Genomic DNA, 16,837 nt, shown 5'->3' on the forward strand with positions numbered 1-16,837 from the left:
TCACCAGGGTAATGGCGAATGTGTCAGGTTGGCTGCATCAGGAAGGGATAAGGATATCCTTCTATCTGGACGATTGGCTGATTCGTGCACGATCGAGGGAGAAATGTCTGGAGGATTTACGGAAGACTTTTATGATGGCTCAGGATCTAGGCCTGGTCATCAACAGGGAGAAGTCTCAGATCAGACCGAGTCAGACTATTCTCTATTTGGGGATAGTTCTGAATTCAGTTCTTTTTCGGGCTTCTCCCTCTCAGGAAAGACAGGCCAAGTGTCTCGTAAAAGTCAGAACTTTCCTGGACAAGAAGAGATGCACAGCGAAGGAGTGGATGAGTTTGCTGGGGACTCTGTCCTCCCTCGAACTGTTTGTCTCTCTGGGGAGACTCCACCTAAGGCCTCTTCAGCACTTTCTTTCGAAGACATGGAACAGAAAGATGCAGGAAGACTCCTTTTCCTTCCCCATTCCAATAGAAGTCAAGACTCTTCTGAAGTGGTGGCTGGACCCAACCTTGTTAGGGGAAGGGATCTCCTTACACAAGAAGAACCCAGACCTAGTGTTGTTTTCAGACGCATCAGAGTCAGGCTGGGGGGCAACACTAGAAAGCAAGGAGGTCTCAGGCGATTGGGAAGGAATTCAGCTGGGATGGCACATCAACAACAAGGAGCTGATGGCCATTTTTCTGGGGCTAAAGGCCTTCAAGGACTTGGTGTCTGGGAAGATTGTGGAGGTCAACTCAGACAACACCACAGCTCTTGCTTACATCAGGAAGCAAGGAGGGACTCACTCTCTGTCTCTCTTCGAGACAGCAAGAGAGCTCCTTCTTTGGGCGAAGGAGAACAGGATAAGCCTGCTGACGAGGTTTGTTCAGGGACAGAAGAATGTGAGGGCGGACATGCTCAGCAGGAAAGGGCAGGTCCTTCCCACAGAATGGACCCTCAACCAACAGGTCTGTCAGAGTCTCTGGAGGCTGTGGGGGAGACCCCTCATCGATCTTTTCGCCTCCAATTTATCCAAGAGGATCCCCATCTATTGCTCCCTAGTTCCGGACAGAGAGGCAATAGCAGTAGACGCCTTTTTGATGGATTGGACGGGGATGGACACTTATGCTTTTCCCCCGTTCAAGATCATCAATCTGGTAGTCAGGAAATTCGCCCTCCTCGATTCGGGACGGATGATCCTGATAGCTCCGTTCTGGCCGATGAGGGAATGGTTCACGGAGGTGGTGGACTTGTTGATGGACTTTCCAAGAAGCCTCCCTGCAAGTCCAAATCTGCTCAGACAACCCCACTTCGAGAGATTTCATCAAAACCCCCTCGCTCTCAATCTGACTGCCTTCAGACTATCGAGAAGCTCGTCAGATCGAGAGGCTTTTCAGCGCAAGCTGCAAAAGCTATCGCCAGAGCGAGGAGGGTCTCTTCGCAGAGGGTCTACCAGTCCAAGTGGGAGACTTTTAGGGCTTGGTGTAGGAAGCACAAGATTTCCTCATCCACTACCTCTGTGAGCCAGATTGCGGATTTCTTGTTGTACCTCAGACAGGACGCTAAGCTAGCTGTGTCCACTATCAAAGGGTACAAAAGTATGCTCTCTTCCGTCTGTCGGCATAGAGGCTTGGACTTGTCTCGAGACAAGGACTTACATGACCTCTTGAAGTCTTTTGAGACGACCAAGCAGACCCAGTTAAAGCCCCCTTCTTGGAACCTTGATGTAGTTCTTAAATTTCTGTGCACCAAGAGATTTGAGCCCATATCACAGGCTCCCCTTAGGGAGGTTACCAAGAAGACCCTCTTTCTTTTGGCCTTAGCAACAGCTAAAAGAGTTAGTGAAGTCCATGCAATTGAAAAACAGGTAGGCTTCAATCTGAATGGGGCAGTTTGTGCCTTGAGATTAGACTTTCTCGCTAAGAACGAGAACCCTTCTAAGCCCTGGCCGAGGACCTTTGAGGTTCCTAACTTGACCAACCTAGTGGGTCAGGAGCAAGAGAGGCTGCTCTGTCCAGTACGAGCCCTCAAGACCTACTTGTCTCGCACAAAAAGTGTGAGAGGCTCTTCTAGCTCCCTGTGGTGTTCTGTGAAAGATCCTCAAAAGCCCCTTTCCAAGAACGCTTTATCCTTTTTCCTGAGGGAAGTGATAAGAGAAGCGCATCTCTTGTGTGAGGAGGAACACTTCGGACTTTTAAAAGTGCAAGCCCACGAAGTGAGGGCCATTGCGACCTCGCTTGCTTACCGCAAGAACATGTCGCTCCGTCAAATTATGGATGCGACATTCTGGAGGAGCAACTCTGTGTTCGCCTCTCATTACCTCAGAGAGGTGAGGGTGGATTATGAGAAATGTTATACCTTGGGACCATACGTAGCTACGGCTTCTGTATTAGGCAAAGGAGTTACTACCTCCCCTCAACCTTAGTTTTGTTTACTTGTGCATAGGTTGGTGTATTTTTTATTGGTTGTCTGAGGACTTCGACTTGTGTACAGTCACCTCAGTCTAGTTAGATCATTTTTATCTACTTTGCAAATGTTAGGTGGTTGGTTTGGTAAAGTTGCGGTTTATTATTTTGGGCAATAGGTAGTCCTGAAGTCTAGTCAGATTGTTGGTCTCACCCCGTTGACAGACTCGATTGAGTGTTTTCAGCACTGCAGGTCACATCCTGGCTGACACTCCTAAGGGAAAGCGACTCAAGAGGCAGGAACCTTTGAAGTCAGCTACCTTAGCAGGTAAGGAATCAAGGTGTTTATTTATCCTACAACTTTTTTGGTTGTTTCCCCAACGATGTTACTGTCTATCACCCTCCTCCAAGTGTGTTAATCAGCTATGTATATATAACTGCCAGGTAAGTTCTATTCGTAAAAATGAAGTTTTTATGATAAAACAAAGTTTTATGAATACTTACCTGGCAGTTATATATACATTCGAAGGCCCACCCACCTCCCCTCAGGAGACAGGTCGGGCATAGATGAACTGAAGAACAGAGAACGGGAATGATTCCTCCTACCACCCTTTGACGGGTGTTACCACCCAACCACCACAAGGCGGTTGCCTAGTTTTAGAAAAATTCTGCCGAAATAGAGATAATTAGCTATGTATATATAACTGCCAGGTAAGTATTCATAAAACTTTGTTTTATCATAAAAACTTCATTTATAGCATTAGTAACCTCTTAAAGATCGCTCACGAATGGCAGAGGCAAGGGACCGTGACAATGCCTTAGCAGGACAATGCCTTAGAGACTGACCACACAACATATTATTATTATTATTATTATTACTAGCCGAGCTACAACCCTAGTTGGAAAAGCAAGATGCTATAAGCCAAAGGGTTCCAATAGGGAAAAATAGCAGAGTGAGGAAAGGAAATAAATAAATGATGAGAACAAATTAACAATAAATCATTCTAAAAAAAGTAACAATGTCAAAACAGATATGTCCTATATAAACTATTAACAACGTCAAAAACAGATACTGTATGTCGTATATAAACTATAAAAAGACTCTTGTCAGCCTGGTCAACATAAAAACATTTGCTCCAACTTTGAACTTTTGAAGTTCTACTGATTCAACTACCCGATTAGGAAGATCATTTCACAACTTGGTTGGTAACGGCTGGAATAAAACTTCTAGAATACTGTGTAGTATTGAGCCTCATGATGGAGAAGGCCTGGCTATTAGAATTAACTGCCTACCTAGTATTATACATAAGATCAGCACCCAAGCCCCTTCTCCATCCAAGCTAGAACTAGTGAGGACCAGGGAGTGACTGCTGATGACTTGGAAGGTAGACCTATAGGCTCCCCCAATCCCTCCATCCTTTGCTCACAAGTATGGTGAGGATGTAAGACACTAAAGAACTATAGAGCTTGAATGGGTCTTAAACTTGAGTCTGGCAGAACATCAAGCAGGGACGTTTTCATTTAAGTGATAAAGTGAATATAAAGGCACACTTGCTCTTAAATGGAATAGTCTGCCAGCTAAGGCTATTTGACCCTTTTACCCCCGATGGACGTACTGGTATGTTTAAAAAAACTCATCCCTTTACCCCCATGGACGTACTGGTACGTCCTTACAAAAAACTGCTATTTACATTTTTTTTTGCATGTTTTTGATAACTTTATGAGAAACTTCAGGCATTTACCAAAGAATGAGACCAACCTGACCTCTCTATGACAAAAATTAAGGCCGTTAGAGCAATTTAAAAAATATATATTGCAAAATGTGCTTGAAAAAAAAAAAATGCCTTGGGGCTTAAGGGTTGGAAAGTTCCAAATAGCCAGGGGGTAAAAGGGTTAAGGAATAAGTCTGTGAACTTATCAATGACACATTTTTTACACTTTGGTCTTATCAGTTTCAGGTGGGCTTTTACATCCAGTTATTACCGTTTGCATTAAATTTTCCATGTAAGAATTTAATTTTAAGTAGTTGTTAACTATACTCAATTTTTTTAAATGAGGCAAATTTGCACCGACTCTCGGCGGTGCCCTTTTAGCTCGGAAAAGTTTCCTGTTCTCTTATTGGTTAGGATTATCTTGTCCAACCAATCAGTGAGAAGGAAACGTTTCAAGAGCTTAAAGGGCACCCCTGCGAGTCAGTGCAAATCTGCCTCACTAAAAAAAATTGACTATAGTATAATCTTCACTGTGCACTCCTGCTGTGTAAATCTATGAAAATAAAGTTTTTGTTTGTGTTTAATACTGTTATTTATACTTTTATAATTAAGAATTGTACCCTGATTCAAGTATTTTTTTTTTTTTTCAGGATAGAGATGTCTTTATATTTTGACTGCATAGTTGAAAACCCCCTCAACCATGCCATCAACACGCAGATTGCTTGGCATGCCCAAGCGGCATGCCTTGCTGTGGCATCGTACAGCGAAGACAAGGGAGGAGCTGTCTATGTGTATACTGGAGAGGTAAAACTGAATTTCAAGCTCATTTTCCTTTTGTATTGTACATGTTACTATACTGCATTAGTTTTCATTGGTACTCGCCTATTTTTGTCATACAAAAATTTTTTTGGGTGGTAATACTATATTACAGGTCCCCTTATTTCTTATGATCACATGCCATGGTCTGCTGCGAGGAAAGTATGCATACTAAAGAAATTTCCACTATTTGGTTGGGCTATTGGATGTGATAATGAAAAACTGACATTGTGGAAAGCTTTACTTATTATGTATACTGTATCTTTTTATTATTTCCATACAAAATCCTTAATCCAAAACTCCTATTACCATGGAAGTCTTGAGATTGAGAGGCTGTATTCCTTTGGGGACCTTTAGAATGTGTATAGGTTTTCTTGCATTGAGTGGAAAGCATTTCTTGATGAAGACCACATTATGTTAGTGTAAGGACATTTAAATAGTCTTTATAGTGCTTATGCTTGACACATTTATTCCTACATGAGTGCAAACCTTCGTCTTTTGATAGAAGCATGATTTCAGCGTCTGTAGTTACTATCCGGTTGGAGGGGAAGCCCTGCCCCACCACCAGCACGCTGAGTAGCCACTTTTAATTTCTGCTACAGAGCAGTACGAATGTACTCTGTCCTAAACAAAGCTTGGCTGTTTTTTTTCTATTTTCTAAACTCTCTTTCTCATTTGTTCCGTAACCGAAATACAAACCACGCTATTTACATGGGGTATTACTTTCGGCGTAGCTGAAATGACGAGCCATTAGAATTTTAAAGAGGGTTAATTACCCCCGCCCTAGTTAGCAAGGGGGTAGGGGAGTGGTAGCTAGCTACCCCTCCCCCCCTCACACACCGGTGAACTGCTTCACTTCACTTTTGGCTCTGGCGATGAGCAGACGTCTCTGCTTCGCCCTCGCATTATTGACAGCCTTAATTTTGTTTTGCTTTTTCTTTCAGCTTGTGTGCTTGAAGTTGGCCTCATCCTTCCTTCCTATCATGCGTAAGTGCCCTGGACTCCCCGACCGCCCTTGTGGAACGTTCATGTCGGCGGTCGAGACGGACCCTCACACCTTGTGTCCGCATTGTCAAGGTCAACGGTGTGAAAGGGATAAAAACTGTAGTGAGTGCAGGGAGTGGCCTACCTCCCAGTGGAAGAGGTTTGCCCGGCGGTGTAAGAAGAAGCCTAAGCGTGAACTTTCTCCTTCAAGGGCTGCCTTGAAGAAGGAAGGTTCCAAGGACTCTTCTTCCGCTGCCCGAACCTCCTCCGAAGCTCCCACTTGATCGATCTCTCGCGAGAGGCCGGCGGGTGGTAGCGCAGGCCCTTCTTTTGTTTCCTAATCTCGGGGTTCGGGAGAGGGCGTTGCCTCCCATAGCGAGGCAGCTCCCCCTCTTACTCCGGGGGAGGGCATTGATCTTGTTGATGACCCTGTTGCTAACGATGATCTCTTACAGCTTTGGGCTTCCTTGGGGCTTCAGCGCCATCGCTCGCCAACGCGCCATCGCTCGCCAACGCGCCATCGCTCGCCAACGCGCCACCGATCGCCTACGCGCCATCGTTCTCCCGACCGCCAGCGCTCGCCCTTACAACCGCGCGCACCCTCGCCTGCGCGCCCGCGCGCCAACCAGCGATTCTACCCTCGCGCCAGCGCGACCTCGCCAGCGATTCCCGCCGGGTTTCGCAGCGTGCCCAACCGTGCGAATCTTCGGGGAGGCGTGCTTCCAGATCTTCTCACGATCTCCACCCCGCAAGCGCAGAGCTGCGCACGTCCAGGAGCAGGAAGAATCTTCGGAGAGGTCTACGCAACATTCTTCTTTTCAGGCAGGCCCCGTGGTATCCACTCCTAAGGATCAGCCGATCCCCTTCTCTCCAGCGGGTGTTGCTGACTCTGCGTCGGTCAGCCGCCAGCCTTGGTTCGGGTCCCTGATCAAAGCGGTCGTGCAGGCTATGAAGCCAGCCCTCGCTGATCTGGGACTGAAACCAACAGCAGTCTCGTCCCCGCTGAAGAGAAGGAGAGGAGTGGACTTCTTGGTAACTTCTCCTAGGGTTAAGCTGGCTCCCAAGAAGTCCGTCAGGAAGGCCCCTTCCCCCTCGCAGACACTTTCTCCTTCCCCTGTGGACGAAGCCTTTCCGTCCTCAGGAGAATCCAGCGAGGTGAGGCGTTCTCCCACGGCACCAATGGGTGGAACCCCACCTCGAGGGAGAGAACCGTCTCGCGTGGAGAGGAGCCCCCCAGACTTCTTTGCTTGAGTCCTGTATCCCTCCCAGGAGGGAGCCCAAGGACTCGAAGACTGCTCCTAAGTCTTCAACCCGGATTCGACCAGAGCTAGCGAGACCCCAGGAGAACGTCCACGTATCTCCCCAAGTAGAGCTACTGGGGACAGGAGACCTTGCTGCCAGTCCACAAGGAGGAGAGCGGCACGAGTCGGAGCATGCCTTCTGGCAGGTCCTGAGTCTAATGAGGCAACTCAACGGATTCAAGGACCCCGAGACCGTCCCCCGCGAAGGCAAGGATACGGTCTTGGACCAAGTCTACGGTACCCAGAAGCTCCCAAAGGCCAGCGCGGCTCTGCCCTGGTACCAGGGAGTAAAGAGTGCCAGAGACAAGGTTGAGGGCCAGCTCTCCGAACTCGCCTCCTCCAACCGTTCCTCTGCCGGGAACAAACTCCTCCCACCTCCTTGTGTACTACAGAGGAGGTACTTCGAGATCATGGGGGAGTCTTGTTTAGCTCTTCCCCTCCACCACTCTGTGGAAGAGCTCTCTAGGGGAATTTCTCTCGAGAAACACTCCGCCCGGCTGGTGACATTCTCGGCTACGGAGATCCTAAGCCAGGAGAAGGTCGCAAAGTGTGCAATGCAGGCCACTTCGTGGCTGGATATCTGGCTGGGGTCTCTGGGCATCCTGTTGCGATCTGAGGACTTGTCCAAGGAGAGCACCAGGAAGGCCCTGGAGACTTTCCTCCTCTTGGGCACGCGCTCCATCGAGTTCCTGGCTCACCAAGTTTTGAACTTGTGGGCAAACTCGATCCTAAAACGTCGTGATGCCGTGACCGAGAGGTTCCACTCGAAAGTCCCGGCCGTGAAGGTCGGCAACCTCAGACACTCCTCCGTCCTTGGAGAGAGTTTGTTCGAGCCCAAGGATGTGGAACGGACAGCTGAGAGGTGGAGGAAGTCGAATCACGATTCACTCCTCCAAAGGGCCCTTACATCTCGGCCCTATAAGCCTCCAGCTCCTCAACAACAACAACATCAGCAGCCTCGTCAGTCTAGGACATCGAAACAGGCTCCGGCAGCAAAGGCAACGGTGTCTAAGCAGCAGCCCTTTCCTGTCGAGGACAAGAAAGGCGGAAAGTCCTCCAGGGGAGGTAGGAATCCTAGGTGGAGCGGCCAAGGCCGTAAACGCTAGGATTGGCAATCCCCCTGCATGTCCACCAGTGGGGGGATGCCTACAAAGTTGCGTGGACAGGTGGCAGCAACTCGGGGCCGATTCCTGGAAGATCTCTGTGATCAGCCAAGGATATCGCGTCCTGTTCATAACGTCTCTTCCTCCCCTGAGAGCGAATCCAGTGTTGTTGAGCTCCTATGCCATGGGATCGGCAAAGGGGATAGCCCTTCGGGCAGAAGTCGAGACCATGCCCAAGAAGGATGCTCTCCAGGAGGTCGTCGACGGCTCCCCAGGCTTCTTCAGTCGACTCTTTCTTGTAAAGAAGGCGTCTGGAGGCTGGGGACCTGTCATCGACCTCTCAGCTCTGAACAAGTTTGTCAAGCAAACTTTGTTCAGCATGGAGACAGCAGACACGGTCAGACTTGCAGTGAGACCGCAAGACTTCATGTGCACTCTGGATCTGAAGGACGTGTACTTCCAGATCCCAGTCCATCCGTCTTCTAGGAAGTACTTGAGATTCAGCCTAGACAACAAGATCTACCAGTTCAAGGTGCTGTGTTTCGGTCTCTCCACAGCACCTCAGGTGTTCACCAGAGTGTTCACCCTGATATCTTTGTGGGCACACAGGATCAGCATCCGTCTCCTCCGCTATCTGGACGACTGGCTGATCCTGGCAGACTCGGAGTCGACCCTTCTTCGACACCGAGACAAGCTTCTGGGACTTTGCCAAGATCTAGGGATCATGGTAAATCTCGAGAAGTCTTCTCTGCTTCCAACTCAACGACTGGTATATCTAGGCATGATATTAGACACCAATCTCCACAAAGCCTTTCCTTCAGACGACAGGATAGCAAGGCTGAGGAGGGTCGCAAGACCTTAACTCGGACGAGAGGAGCTTCCAGCCCAATCTTGGTTACGTCTCCTAGGTCACCTGGCCTCCTTGGCCCGTCTAGTTCCGAACGGCCGCCTCAGGATGAGATCCCTGGAATGGCGGCTCAAGTCCCGGTGGAATCAAGGCAACGATTCCCCGAACACTCTGGTCCCTAAGGGACCTGCGGAACGGACAGACCTGCAGTGGTGGCTGACCGACGAAAACCTTCGAAATGGAGTGGATCTTCTCGTCCTCCCCCCGGATTTGATGCTGTTCTCGGACGCGTCAAAAGAAGGGTGGGGGGCCCATGTTCTGAACTAGAGGATCTCAGGCCTATGGTCAGAATCAGAAAGGTACCTCCACATCAATCTGCTAGAAATGAAGGCCGTTTACCTGGCCCTTCAACAGTTCCAACAGACCCTGGTGGGCCACTCCGTGGTGGTGATGAGCGACAACACCACTGTAGTGGCTTATATCAACAAGCAGGGAGGTACCTTTTCACAACAGCTATCCCATCTTGCAGTAGAGATACTGAGGTGGACCGAAGTCCACTCAATTCCACTATCAGCTTGCTTCATTCCGGGCAAAAGGAATGTTCTCGCTGACAGTCTGAGCAGAGCATCGCAGATAGTGAGTACCGAGTGGTCTTTGGATCCTCAAGTAGCCAACAAAGTCCTGACTTTGTGGGGTTCCCCGACAGTGGACCTGTTCGCGACAGCTTTGAACCCAAGGCACTCTGGCAAGATGCCTTCCAACAACGGTGGGACAACATCGACGTCTACGCCTTTCCACTGTTCTGTCTGATGAGAAGGGTGCTCAACAAGACCAGACTATCGGTCAATCTGTCAATGACCTTAATAGCTCCACTATGGCATCACGCAGAGTGGTTCCCGGACCTTCTGCAGCTCCTGACGGAACTCCCGAGAGAACTCCCCCCACGACACGAGCTACTCAAGCAACCACACTGCAACATCTACCACAAGGCCGTAGCTTCGCTTCGGCTTCATGCCTGGAGACTATCCAGCGTTTCCTCACTGAGAGAGGCTTTTCGCAACAAGTTGCGGAGAGGATGTCTCGACACCTGCGAAAGTCATCCGCAGGAGTCTACCAGGCAAAGTGGAGAGTCTTCCGTGGTTGGTGTTGTGGGAGGGGTATATCTCCCCTCGATGCCACTATTCCAGCAATAGCGGAGTTTCTCGTGTATTTGCGGGAGGAAATGCGCCTTTCAGTCTCGGCGGTGAAAGGCTATCGCTCAGCCTTAAGCTTAGCCTTCAGGCTGAAAGGAATAGACATTTCTTCCTTGCTGGAGCTTTTTTTACTCATACGAAGCTACGAACTTACCTGCCCTCAGTCGGAAGTGAGACCTCCTCCATGGAACGTGGTTCGCGTCCTCAGGGCTCTTAAGAGACCTCCGTTCGAACCATTACGCCAGGCCTCTGATCAACACCTGACTTGGAATACGGTTTTCCTGCTCGCTTTGGCATCAGCCAAGTGGGTCAGTGAACTTCATGGTCTCTCATACGACGTCGCCCATTCAAGGGGTTGGTGGGAGGTAACGTTCAGGTTCGTCCCTGAGTTTGTAGCTAAGACTCGGAACCCTGGAGTGCCGGACCCACGGTTCGACTCCTTCAGGGTTTCGAGTCTCCGTTCTGTAACAAGTGACCCAGACCATCTGCTACTATGTCCAGTGATAAGTCTGAGGCATTATCTGAAGAGAACGGCTGCAGTCCGTCCCCGCGTGCAAGCCCTGTTTGTGAGCACGGGAAGGACGAAGAGGAGAATACCATCTCAGCTTGGATTCGAAGGGTCATCCACCACGCCTTGAATCCAGATCCTCCTCCGTCACGTCGTCCCAGAGCACACAATGTCAGAGGCATCGCAACGTCTCTGGCTTTTAAGAGAAACTTCTTGGTGACGCAGGTGCTACAAGCTGGGGTCTGGAAGCGTCAAACGACCTTCACAGCCCACTACCTGCAGGACGTGACCCACAGGAGCCTTGATACATTCTCTATCGGCCCTGTGGTGGCTGCACAACAGCTGGTCTAACCTCAGGCTCCTTAATGGACAGGTAGCAGAAGGTTGAGGGCATTGTTACCTGGTTTTAGAGTGCATGAATGAAAGAGTATGTCTGGCCCTTACTTCTTTCTTCATCCTCCCCTCTCTTGGGGAAAGCAGCATCCTGGGTTCTCTGCATAGCTGACCTCAAACGACTGCAGGTAAACCATGCTTCCTTGTGTTCCTAGTACAGTATTAAGATAATACTGTACTGTCACGTCCCCCATACCCTGACGAGGTGGTATTGGGAACGTCCTAGCCTAGAATTTCATCTAAAGGACTTCAGGTCAGCTTCTAGGGCTTATGTAGGCTGCACGTTCCAGAACTTATGAGGTGCAGGGACTCTTTTTCTCGAGTGCTGCTCACTCGGATTCTGAGTCCCCGGGTAAAGCCAAAGCCAGTAAGGCTGGGACTTTCCACCCTACCTAAGGGTTAAGTCACCCCATGTAAATAGCGTGGTTTGTATTTCGGTTACGGAACAAATGACAAATTCGGAGATAATTTGTATTTTTCCTAACCATACAAACCTTAGCTATTTACACATATTTGCCCGCCAGCCCTGTCCCGCAAGGCAAGTCCTTCCTCTAAGTGAAGTGAAGCAGTTCACCGGTGTGTGAGGGAGGGAGGGGTAGCTAGCTACCACTCCCTTACCCCCTTGCTAACTAGCGCGGGGGTAATTAACCCTCGTTAAAATTCTAATGGCTCGTCATTTCAGCTACGCCGAAAGTAATACCCCATGTAAATAGCTAAGGTTTGTATGGTTAGGAAAAATACAAATTATCTCCGAATTTGTCATTTCAGGTTGACTGGTTGTGCTTGTGATGGAGAATCCACATTTAGGTATGTGTGGCTGCCTTGGTAATCCTGACCGCAACTGGCAAATTTCTTGGCCAACAGGACATGGGCTCTCATTTTTTGTGCCCGTTTTGCAAGGGGGCATGAATGTTCAGTCATCATCCTGTGAGGAGTGCAGGTCATGGTCGCCTTCGCAGTGGTCTGTACCGTGTACGACAAAAGGAGGGAGAAGAAGGCTAAGAGGGATTCTTCGGCTATGGGGACTTCCCTCAAACTGAGAAATCTTGCCTCGCTTCTTGCCCTCTGTTGCTCGAATTGCTGCGCCCTCTTCGACTTCCTTTAGAGCCAAGTCCTCCAAAGGAAGGCTACTGAGGTATGCTATAGGGGCAAGCTTTAGGTGAGGGTGTTTTATCATCTTCCACCTGAGAAGATTATTTTCTCAGCCCTGCACCTCTAAGTGAGGCCACTGCTCTAGTAGCTTAAGACAACACTTCCAGGGACCTGGAACTAAGGTTCTAGTGGCCCTCCTTAAGCATTGATAGTGTCTTTTGCAGAGAAGCTGCTGAAAGTCTTGTCAATGCTAGGATCCCCATGATGTCTGCTGCTGTGCCTTCCTTATCTGCCCCCCCCCCCCCCCCTACAAAGTGCATAGGATATGGTGCTCATTGACTGGTCCCAACCTACCGAAGATGATTGTCAACCCTTGTTCTCTGTGGTGTTATTGCTGCTGTTTGATAAATCCTTCACGATGACTTCTAGCAAGGAGAGGAAACAACATCGCCCTACTTCTCATCTCGGCCTTCTACCTTTGACCTTGTTCTCTGCTGTTGAGCTTTCAGATGTTGCCTGACCATTGAAGATGAAAAAGACATTCTGTACCAAGTTTTGCCAGACGTCTTCCGAATCCCCTTTACACATGCGTGACAGGTGCCGCAGAAAATTACACAGACCCTTGCCAACCCTCGGAAAGGTGAAATGGTATGAGAGCTGGCTTTTATACTCCTGCTGGAGGTACGCTGTATCCTCTGTCTTCGCCTGATGGCGAGACACCCAGGCCAACTCGGCGTAGAGTACAAGAGAGACCTTCTGAATGACACCTACGACTTGATGAAGGACTTCAGATTTGTCAACAAGATCCTTGTGCTTTGTCAATAAGATCCTTGTGCACAATCACCTTAGTAAGTTTCTCCTTGTGGATGGATGTCTTCGTGTATATGATCAACTCCCTTTCCATGATCTCCTCCTCCTAAGAGCTACATTTAGACGCCAGGAAGTCGTGTGCACGATCTCCACGTATCAAATCTCCGTGTGCAGAACTTATATGAGCCGTGTCTTCACATAAGTCTTCAAGTGCAGGTTCTTCATGGGTTAGTTCTCCAGTCGTATGATGCCCTTGTGTATGCTCCCCAAGCGCCAAGGCTCGACGCGCAAGCTCTCCACTCGTAAAGCACTCCCACATGACCTCTCATGTGAGGTCGTGACGATCACTCTTTCCATTTCTAGGTCATCGCATGAATAGTCTTAACGTATTTGTTCCATGTGATAATGTACATTAGTAAGTGCCAACCGCAGTCACACTTCATGCAGTAGGACTCTGATCCCTGGAGAAATTGGGACCCAACTCCTTTGGACTGAACCACCAGGTACAGTACTCCTTGAATGATTGAGAGGTTCGAGCATCCAGTGACATTCTCCCTCTTTTTCTCATTGAATGAGGTCCTCGGCCAGATAAGACTTCAAGATAGTCTAGCTAGAAGATGCTCTTCACATCAGTATTCTACCCCTGTGAGAGAAGACAGGTCTTCCCCTTTGAAGGGTTGAGGAGGAAATCTTTCCACATTTACGTAACGGCTTCAACAGACAGTCTTAGAGATCCTTGTCTTTGGGCGACAGACTGCCCAAGGACACTAATGTCTGCAGGTCTTCCCTGTGCTCTCCCTTGAGTCCTCAGTGGCACAGGCCATGGCCTTGTCACCAAGACTTGCGCGAGGGCAAAGGGCACTGCCTGGGCTGTAGAAGAATTAAACCTGCTTGCTTTTCTTCCTGCTTCTTTGTCGTACCAACTAGGTTTGGGCTTGAGCTCCAAGGAGAAACGAGCGAAACCTCGGGAGCTATAACCATATCGTGGCAAACCTCCCCCCTCCCTAAGAAGGAAGAGTCGAGAGACACCATTAATCCTTTGGCACCTGACTCCTGACCACTACCAGCAAAGATGAAAATCTGGAGGCTGAATCTACATTCATCACGGTCTTGTCTCTCATCAGAGAGTTTGATGACCTTGGGGAGGTAATTAGAGCCCAAGTCAAGGGCAGGATGGCCTCCAACACTGTTGCGTAGGTGTTCCTTAGGGTATAAGTCCCCCTCTGGTTCAAGGAACTTGCTACACATGAGTCGTGTGAGCAAGAACTGGCTTCTCAAGCTCTCATGCTAAAGAAGATTATACGTCCCAAGGATGCCAGCCCTTCTCCAATTCTGGTTAATACTGCTGTGATGATCCTGACTCTAGGAACTTAATTGAGACTCTTGATTCACTTATTGATAGTGAAAATTGTTCGATTGAGATAACTCCTGATATTTTACCTTGAGTTCTCGTGATGGAGATTTTCCCTCCAAGAAGTAAACTCCTCCTCCTCCTCCTCCTCCTCCTCCTCCTCGCACCAGCTAAGACTTCTCAAAGGTAAAGTGCGAGTTGATTTGTTAATTAGATTTTTTATTGTTAATTAGTAACTTTCAATCATTTCTGATGTTAGGGGTTATAATTTGTTCACCAAATTCCATTACAAACCTTTAAAAATCGGTGTGTACTGTATGTGCATTTTATGAATGTGTGGAATGTGTAATGTATTGCCTTTAGTTTTTTTAGGGAAAATTGTTTTAATTTGCAAGCATTTTAGTTTGCTAACTCACTCTCAGAATAAGATAAACTGCTAAACTTGGGTACCATTGTACTTACAGATTCTAAGTACCTCGTGTTTCATCCTTGAGGGGAGGTATATCGGTTCAAATTTCTTTGCTTTGGACTGTCTATTGCATGCCAATGGTTCACACTATGTGTGTTCTTCATCTTTATTTGAAAGGGGAGGATGAACACAATGTATAAAACCTATTTTTTTTTTTCCACCATGCGTTTCAGACATCATATCCTCCTCTTTAGGATATAGGGTCCTCCATAGCCTTCTGTTTGTCGACAGGAACTTTCTGTTGCCTGAGGAATATTTCTTGGGTTGTTAGATGGATAGGAGTCTACACTTCCGCATCTCTGTACGTCAGAGTATTCTGACATTCCGGGATTTCAAACCCTCCACCTTGGCTATAGGAATTTCCTTCTTCGTAAGGGTAAGTCTCTTATTAAAGTAGGGGGGTTTGTATTTGTATAGGAACAAATCATGAATTTTTTAAATGATTATTTTTCCTGACTATACAAACCCAAATCCTTCAAATTAAACTTCCTGTCTCAACCACCCCACAAGCTGTTTATGAAGGTCAAAGTAGTTGCTCTGTGTTATGGCGAGTGGTCTGGGCTTCTCTGTCACCCATCAGTAACAACTGATGCATCGTCATGAATTTAAAAGCCTAGTTCCAGCTAAGCTGAAATCATACTCCCTTTAAAGGACTCGGGATTTTTTTTAGTTATCAGAAATATTTATTAAAAATACATTATTTTATAAATTACTGATACACTATTGCATCAACAAGAGACAATAGTACGTATATGATTGCAATATTCCAGTTCGTAACCAGTACTGTATATCACAATGGCAAGGATTAGGTGTCATGGCAAACAGCTTCTTTGTCTTTAATGCGTATTGATCTGCAAGTACATGATATTTTTCAATGTGATGGTGAGCCCAGATTGGAGTGAACTTTGAAAGAGTAGAGATTCACCAGCAGAACTCTTGAGTAAGCAGTGGCGATTGATTGTTACATTCAGGAACAGGTGTAAGAGGTCCCTTGTATATTTCTGTGCATCTTTGCTTTAGTCTCGATCCCTACAGCATTCACAAGTTCCTTATTCTACCATGTTGAATTAAGCTGATTCATAGTTTTATTCTAGGTCTTCAATATAAAGATGTAAATTTAATTTATTCCTTTTCAGATGACTATCGAACAAACAACCCTACAGTATGCTCAGAGAAGTTTATTGTGTTCTATAAAATAACTTTTTATACATTATCAATTGCATAGTAGTACTTAAATAATTTATTGTAGCCTAATTATGTTTATGGTATCATAGTTTGTTCATGGTATTATACATTAGTTTATCTGTTGAATTGGGTTCATGGTTTGGACAATTCAAGTAAAAACATTTTTGTATCTTGAACTTTGTATTTATAGTGCTTCATAGATCTGTAGTACTTCCATGGATAGTTTCTGTAATGAAGTGATTTTGTATTGCAAAGACTGTAGCTATTAACTGATGTTAAAAATTTTATGTGGGGTAAATTTTGTATTAATTGAGACTATTACTGTATCTATATTTTAACTGTATACACTTTTTGTTTTAGTATTCGATGGTCATTGTTTGCTTAGCAAAATGATAAATATTTCTTTAGAATCGGATTATTAATATTATAATTATTAAAAGCTAAGCTATAATCCTAGTTGGAAAAGGAAGATGCTATAAACCCAAGGGCTCCAACAGGGAAAAATTAGCCCAATGAGGAAAGGTAACAAGAAATAAACTACAAGAGAAGTAATGAACAATCAAAATAAAATATTTTAAGAACAGGAACAAGATTAAATGAGATATTTCATATATAAACTATAGAAATCTAAAGAAGAAAAAGAGGAAGAGAAATAAGATAGAACATTGTGCCTGAGTGTACCATACTTTACT

General features: G+C 46.9%; 1 protein-coding gene across 3 annotated transcripts in view; it reads left to right on the forward strand.

The window, feature by feature from the left end:
- rempA (intraflagellar transport protein rempA) overlaps window positions 1–16,837 on the forward strand; it is a 116,642-nt gene that overhangs the window by 6,880 nt on the left and 92,925 nt on the right. For 2 of the 3 annotated variants that reach the window (XM_068380528.1, XM_068380527.1), the window contains exon 2: window positions 4,744–4,897. In XM_068380528.1, coding sequence (XP_068236629.1) covers window positions 4,751–4,897 — 147 coding nt within the window. In that variant the 5' untranslated portion in view covers window positions 4,744–4,750. Of the gene's footprint in view, window positions 1–4,743; window positions 4,898–16,096; window positions 16,123–16,837 lie in introns of all 3 variants that reach the window. The other variant, XM_068380529.1, reaches the window with a different exon arrangement.

This window comes from Palaemon carinicauda, chromosome 9, assembly GCF_036898095.1.
Source record: "Palaemon carinicauda isolate YSFRI2023 chromosome 9, ASM3689809v2, whole genome shotgun sequence".
In the NCBI taxonomy this organism is placed as follows: Eukaryota; Metazoa; Arthropoda; class Malacostraca; order Decapoda; family Palaemonidae; genus Palaemon; species Palaemon carinicauda.